Source organism: Helianthus annuus, chromosome 7 (genome assembly GCF_002127325.2).
Source record: "Helianthus annuus cultivar XRQ/B chromosome 7, HanXRQr2.0-SUNRISE, whole genome shotgun sequence".
NCBI classification, from domain to species: Eukaryota; Viridiplantae; Streptophyta; class Magnoliopsida; order Asterales; family Asteraceae; genus Helianthus; species Helianthus annuus.
This window is the reverse complement of record NC_035439.2, coordinates 88,234,539-88,242,734: the sequence shown is the minus strand read 5'-3', so window position 1 is coordinate 88,242,734 and position 8,196 is coordinate 88,234,539. Positions and strand designations below refer to the sequence as shown.

The 8,196-nt window shown below is 36.6% G+C and overlaps 1 protein-coding gene across 1 annotated transcript; it reads right to left on the bottom strand.

Annotated features, from left to right (window-relative positions):
• Positions 1–2,231: 2,231 nt before the first annotated feature.
• Positions 2,232–5,691, bottom strand: LOC110878597 (SRSF protein kinase 3). The gene is made up of 4 exons (XM_022126930.2): positions 5,216–5,691; positions 3,366–4,145; positions 2,855–2,902; positions 2,232–2,752 (listed from the first exon to the last, which is right to left on the bottom strand). Exons 1-4 carry the CDS (start codon positions 5,393–5,395, stop codon positions 2,504–2,506), a joined length of 1,257 nt encoding a protein of 418 aa, XP_021982622.1. The 5' UTR covers positions 5,396–5,691; the 3' UTR covers positions 2,232–2,503.
• Positions 5,692–8,196: the final 2,505 nt, after the last annotated feature.

Genomic DNA, 8,196 nt, shown 5'->3' with positions numbered 1-8,196 from the left:
ACGGTTGCTCACCCACCACTTGCTTGCCTTTTTTCCGTTTGCCTTTTTCGTTAGACGGCTGAGTTTCGGGAACAACCTCGATATCATCGTCGGGTTCGGATTGTTGAACGGGTTGCGTAGGGATCGGTTGTGGTTGAACGGGTGGTGTCGGGTTCGGTGGGAAATTCCAAGTACCCAGCATCATCATTTGTTGAAGGGCTTGATTTTGAGAGAATTGAGCGAATGGTTTGGCGAGTGTTGGAATGATGCAAACGCATTTGATGAATATTGCGAGAATTGGTTCGGTTCTAGCATCGGATAATATCACGGAACCGAGAAAACATTAGCTTGGGTCGGGTCGTTGGGATTGTTCGGGTTGTTCGGATTATTCGGGTTGTTGAAGGGATCCATGATAGAGTATAAGGTTTATAAAAGTGGAAGAAGATTTATAAAAATTATGTGAGAGTAGGGCTGTCCAAACTGCTCGACGATCGCTCGAAAAATGCTCGAAAAATGCTCGTTCGATTCCCGCTCAGTTTGTAAATGAGCCGATCGGATCGGTTCGATTCAAATTCAATCCGAGCATGAGCAAAGCTCCGCTCGCTCGACGATCGCTCGGTTTCGCTCGAATTATTTTTATTAATAATTAATATATATATATATATATATATATATATATATATATATATATATATTATAGATTTTATAGATTAAAAACCCAAAAAAAAATAGATATTATGGTTTTGTTTAATGCTTGTGTTTATAGGTTATATGTTGATTTGAAGTTGAATTTTGTGGATGAAGATGATTAAGCTTAAAGAAGAAGTTTATGACTTTTGAATTAAATGACAATTTGTATTCGCACTTTATTTTTAGTAACATTTTTAGAATCATGATTTGAGTTATGTATTGTTTTTGTTAGTAAAGTGTTGGACATGTTTTAATTAAGTTAGAATTTGTTTTTGTTGAACGAAGCCTTATCATTCAATCGAGCTCCGCTCGATTTTTTTAGGATTTGATAAAAACCGAGCGAAACTGAGCCGATCGATTCAAATTCAATCCGAGCATGAGCATCACTTTTGCGCTCGGTTTTGCAAATTTGATCCGCTCCGATCGGATCGGTTGTAAATCAATCCGAGCATGAGCATACCCTCGATCGGATCGGATCATGAATACCCTTATGTGAGAGAGATGAAATTTTGGGGTTAAATTTGTGAATGGAAGTGAAAATAGAATGGAAATATATATATTTTAAAATTTTGACCATTTGTTTGTATTTTTAAAATGGAAATTAATTTTTTTTAATAACGGTAACTTTTAGAGATTAGGCCCCACTTTTTGGACCGTCGCAAACGGCGAGAAAAGGACGAAGAGGACGGGACGGCAGGAGGCGGTTTGGTGTAGCTCCCGTCGCCAGAGCAGGACGAGTGGGTTGACGGACCCATACCGTGTAGCCGATATTAATTTGACCTATGACTCATAATCATCACGGAAACAAGTTTAATCACATTTCACATAAATTTTAAGGTTGATATATACTTACGATTACGAAAGTAAAATTGATTATTCAACACCAACTTTGACCCAATTGACCAATCAATTTATCAAAATTCGCAATTATACTTTTGGTTTTTTCGTTACGAATCAACTTTAATATTGATTTAAACTCATTTTAATCAATAATGAAAGTTTACAACACAAAACTCTTAGGGGCTACAGGGTGTGGTATAAAACCCCTAGTAATTTTATCACGTCACCTTAGTGTTATCTTATCGCCACGTCATACAGGGGGCTTTAAAGTCCCTTCCTTTAACTTGCAGGGTGTGCTTTAACCCCCCCCCCCCCTCTTTAAGCTATAGCGCCCCCCTCTAACCAATCTCAGCCTTCATCCCTTCGATTCTGCTCGTTAACACAATGGCGAGGACATGATGACGCCCCCCTTAAATTCCGACGGTATGGTCGATGGCGCCCCAGTGGCGCAATGGTGGCTGAGGTGACGTTAAGCCACACCCACCGGCCTTATAAACAGTTTTGTCAAAATCATATGGATCATTTGCTCAAAATGACCATTTAACATTATTGGTCCCCATACTATAATAAATTTGAATATTCACCACATAATTGCATATGTTCACTTTTAACCCCTTGTTACTTAACCACAAATCCAGATCTCACAAATCATGATTCAGATAGAGCAAGAAAACCCATCACCCATTGCTGTGCCATTAGTTCAGTGCAATGTGTAATCAAAATGATCCAAACAAGTAACAAATTCATTCAATTGCGGTAGGGGTTAATACAACCCAAATCACTATATACGTCTATATTACATCATAGTTAAGTCAAAACAAAATTAAATATTATTCCATTTCACAAAAAAAAAAAAATGTAAACAAAATACAGGTGGGAAGTAAAGGGATCACAAGCTGCAACAAAAAACACCTCATCCCTTACCCACCTTAATCATCAAACTCAATCTCAACTGTGTCAGTCACCAGATAATTGTCTCATGTCATGCTGCCGTCTAACCCGTCTTGGTCTCAGTTTGGCGGAGCCAAGGGTGTTGCAAACACTGCTGTGCCGTTGGTCGATTCTCTGGATCAAAATCAAGAATGGGTGTCAAGAACTCCGCAAATTCCCTAGCATCGGTTTCAGGAAACTTGAACTTGTCAATGAGTAAACGACTCAATGACGAGTGTTTCAGTCTACGGATCCTTTTCAGGTCACCGTGTCTATCAAAGTAATCTTTAGATCGACCCCCTCCAATGGCTATCTGTTTAAAAATAGTTACAAAAAAGGAAAAAGGATGATGAACATTAAAAGTTTCGATAGTTGTTTTTTTATACGGGTATCGAGAGGGGTGTGTATAGGTTACCTTTCGAGGCATCTTTCCTAGAAGTTCCATCATTAGAGCAAGGTGGTCCTGCATCAGATCGTGCAACGTAAGCAATTTGTTCCCGACCGTGGTGGTCCATGAAACTGGACCGTATCTGATATCCTCATAAACAAGATAACGAAAAGTACCAGAAGCGGACAATGTCGATTTGTTGACTCATGTACTTAAACGAGTCAATCCATGTTATGTTTTATCCATAAGGGTGGTGTAAAATATAATAACTACAAAAGGAAACGGGTCAAGTCAAACCGGTCTACAATCTACCAACGTTTACTTCTAATGCATAAACTCCCAAATCACTTTATTCTATTTATTTTTTATCCATTCACTTATGAACGGCTTGACGCTGGTCATTATGTCTTATCTCTAACGGTCAAACATGTAAAATCAAAACAATCATGGACAAAAAGTGTTTTAGCCTTTTAGGTATCCCAACACCAAAGAGTCGACCCGACCCGCCCGTTTGTTCCAATTAAAAATAATGTAATACCTCATCTTCACTGAAACCTGGTCCGGGCTTAGGAGCAAACATCATTTCACCAGTAGCAAGTTCAAAAGCAGTGCAAGCAAACGACCACATATCAACCGGAAACGAGTACCCTGATTGCAGTATAACTTCAGGAGCCCGATACTGTCTCGTTTGAATTTCTTCCGCAACTGCTTTATCCACACTACACGCGTTTCCCAAATCCACAATCTTGCACCTAAAATCAATACCGTCAAGGCATCTTTCAGGCTTTGGCTCCGGCACACCACCTCTTCTTTCGGCCGCAATTTTAGCCACCGCTCTTCTCGCTCTCTGCTTCAGTTTCTTCTCGATCACATTAACCGCTGCTCCACCCGTTAAACTCCCCTCGGGCCGTTCAAGAATGGGCGGCGTTTTTGACCTAATAGGGTCTTTCGACGGGTTAACAGTCGAAACGAGAAGTATATTCTCCGGCTTTAAATCTGTATGCAAAATACGAAGCTCTCTGTGCAAATAATCAAGGCCGGTTAATATGCATCTGCACATCTCTCTCACTTTATTCAAATTAATCCCTTTGTAACGATTGTATCGTATGAGGTGCAATATACTATCACCAAGAAACTCAAGAACCATGCATAAATGCTGCCCGTTTGGACCCCGGTGTTTAAAGTGATCCACTAATTGCACAACACATTTCTCGTTCTTGGGGTCGTTTTCAGTTATCGCGGATAAAATCTCGATTTCGTGGAGGGCTGCTTGCACAAACTCTGGTGCACTTTTCTGGATCTTGAGTGCGACATATTTCTACAAAAAAATCATACAACTTATACAAAAACAATGCAACCGTATGTTTAATTTCCATATCAACAAACAAGAGATGTGTACATTTAGGAAAATAATCTACATTTGGTACTATCAACATTTAATTTTTGTACATAAATGACCTAAATCTTTGCTGAATACAACAATTAGGTTACAAATTTCTACAAAGAAATCAAACATATTATACAAAATCAATACAATTGTATCTTAAACTCCCATATCAACAAACAAGATATGTGCACATTTGTGGAAATAATCTACGTTTGGTACTATCAACAACGTGATTTAATTTCCGTACATAAATGACGTAACTTTTTGCTAAATACAACAATTAGGTTACAATTTTCTACAAAAAAAAAAATCATACAAATTTCTAAAAAGAAATCATACAAATTATACAAATTCTTACAAAAAAATCAAACAAATTTCTACATTCAAAAGCAATCCAACTGTATGTTTAATTTCCATATCAACAAACAACATATGTGCACATTTGTGGAAATAATCCACATTCGGTATCATCAACAACACGGTTTAATTTCCGTACATAAATGACCTAACTTATTGCTTAATACAACAATTAGGTTACAAATTTCTACAAACATGTCATACAAATTTAACAAATTTTTACAAAAAAAAAAAAAAAAAAAAAAAAATCATACAAATTACACAAATCATACAACTTATACAAATTTCCGCATATAAATAATACAAATTATACAAATTTCTACCAAAAAAAAATCATACAAATTATACAAATTTCTACAAACATATAATACAAATTTCTACAAACAAATAATACAAATTTCTTCAAACAAATCATACAAATTATACACATTTCTACAAACAAATCATACAAAAACAATCCAACTACATCTTCAATTCCCACATTTGTCAAAACAATCTACATTTCACACTATCAACAGTTCAACACATTGTCTTACAAGCCGCATCCAGATCACGGATCTCATCAAACCAAACTTCAACCCAGACCTGATCAAACCCAAATTACCAACCAAAACAAAAAAAAAAACACATAAACATATACTTACAGATGTTTGTGTATCATACGCGAGCCAAACGGTCGAAAACTGGCCCCACCCCAGCTTCCGTTGAGCAATAAACCGACCACCGGCGAACGAATCGCCGATTCTGACGGCGTGGTAGCCTCCTTTCCGGTAGGAATCGAAATCTTCATCTTCTTCAGATGCCGATGACGATGAACATGACATTATTGGTTGAATTGGGTTGATTTGTGGGTTGATTGGTGGTTGATTGATCGTTGATTGAGTGATTGGTTGAAGGGATTTGAAATGTAGTTGTGAATCGGGAGAAAATTTGGGAAAGTAAGTGGTTTTGAATCGAAATGTTTGTCCACTTTTTGCGAGGTTTTTTTTGGGGGTGGAAGTGAAAGGTGTTGCCTTTTTGAAGTTTGGTTGATGGGGTTGTGTTGTTATGTGTTGTTACCTTTCTAATCTTGGTTAGTTGGTTAGATTAAAGTTATTAGAGTATTTGTGATTATGTTAATCAAATGTTTTGTAGTGTTTAATGATAATGATGTTGACTTGTATATCGTGTTTGAGGGGATCAACGCGTTTCAAAGATGATAGCTAGCTGATATTTCTGCGTAATTCGTTTATGAACTTACAAGATGAGAAAGATGATAGCTAGCTGATATTTCTGCGTAATTCGTTTATGAACTTGTAATGGGTTTTATAGGTTTACATTTAAAGGAAATGATTAATAAGAAAGTTAGTAGGAACGTGGCGTAGACAAGTAACCACTAGTCTAGAGAATTAGAAAATATCTGATAGAAAACAAATAATAAATTGTTTGTAAACGAGGATGCATGGCATGAGAGATTTGGGGCATGGTTATAAGGTATTTCTTAGTGTTCGCACATGGATTATAAATGATGTTGAATGCTTATTACGTTGAGTTTAAGAACATGATCCTTTCTTTCTATATACGTGCTTGTATGTAGTGATATTAAGATACAGTGAAAGAGAGAAAGAGGTGACTGTGAAGTTATGTAGTTGCTTATTTTATGTATTACACTTCAAGCATGTACGCATTTTTATGGTTGTTACGCTTCTATGTATAAAATTGAGATTTATTTAACAACCAAGTTATGTATTTACGTTTTATGTTTACTTCATCATTTTTACATGTATGTATGTATATATGCATGCATGTATGTTTAAGACATGGCTATAGCAATGATATATGCCACAACGGCCATGTTGGCAAAAAGAGTGAGTTTCAAAAACAAAACGTGTTTTGTTTTGAAACTTGAGTTCTATAAGGGCAATCACTGAAGGAAACATGTATATAGATGTTACAGCATATATATGAGATAAAGCAATCCAGGATAGTTACGAAACCTATATTAAACGTTGATAACAAAATACAAATAGAGAATATTAGTTTATCTTTTAGCACTACATAATAACCGAATCCACATAACCACGAAAATTATAAATAAAACAAGGAAAAATTACAAGTTTTGTCCTTTATCTTTATACCATAGTTCAGGCGGTGTCCTTTTCAACGAATTTTGACAGGTTTTGCCCTTTATAGGGAATTTTGTTGCATGTTTTGTCCTTTGACCCTAACCTAGTTAGATTTTCTTGTTAACTTAGGTCACATGCAAGTCACATGAGGGTAATTTAGTCTTTATACATATAAATGACAATATTTGTAAACACTGATACATGTATAAATACAATCCCTCAATTCTCCTTTTTTTAATTCTTTACAAAAGGTGCAAACAGCAAACAGCAGTAAACATTGACGATCTAGAAGATTTAAGGGCATTAGTCTTAGATTAATAAATTTAGAAAATTGGATGCATGTATAGTGACTGATGGTGTTCTCAACGGCAAATCCACTTCTTACGCCAATTTGGTCTCGCAAACTCAATTCGCACCGAAAAAATGAATGTTTCGAAATGGGTTTTCATGATCTCGATCGTTTTCCATCTTAAACCTCAAATCTCAACTGGGGTTTCTTGAATTTGCGAAGAAAGATGAAGTATTTGAGTGGATGGTGGGGATTAGGAGAAAGATACACGAGAATCCTGAACTGGGTTATCAAGAGTTTAAACTAGTAAGATTATTAGAGAAGAATTGGATAATTTGGGGATTTCTTACAAACATCCGGTTGCAGTTACCGGTGTTGTTGGGTTCCGATGAGCCTTCGTGTGTTGCTTTAAGGGCAGATATGGATGCTCTTTCATTGCAGGTTATTGAGCTTACTTTGACTTTTGAGCGTTGACTTTTTAGAAGTTGCAAACTGATTAGATCTTGAGTACCTTGAATTTTTTCTATGGTTGTTCACGGTTAGGATCGGCCTGTTTTAGTGAAATTCTGGTGGAATGATATGGTTAACTATGGTTTTAAGAAATAATAAACCAAACCAGCTTAGTTGGGTGGGCCCGCTTGACCGGTAGGTTTGAGTGACCAGTAACCGACTTATAAAACTTACTAATTAATCTAAGACTAATGCCCTTAAATCTTCTAGATCGATTGATGTTTACTGCTGTTTGCTGTTTGAAACTTTTGTAAAGAATTAAAAAAAGGAGAATTGAGGGATTGTATTTATACATGTATCAATATTTACAGATGTTCAAGAGCCAAAGAACCAGATTATTACTCTAGGCTAGATTTTCAAAAGTTTGAGATAGATGCCAAAGCACTTAATATTGTTGCAAAGGCTCTACCTGTTAGAACAAGGACCATTGCGTCCTACGCGTTTTAGACGAAAATTTGGATAAGATAAGGTATTTCAATAGAAATTTTGACAGCCTAACGTTTAGAATAACCATATGCAAAAGCTTCCATTCCATACCAAAAGAGCATACATCATTGACAAGCTGGAGAGAACCTCTCCAGCAAAAATCCCTCTCAAATGGGAAATCCAAAACTCATGCATTCGTACGCATGAGCCACCTACATATAGGTAGCTCACATGTGCATGTGCTCATGCACACAGATGAGCACTCCTCATATGCATGTATGACTCATACGTGCGT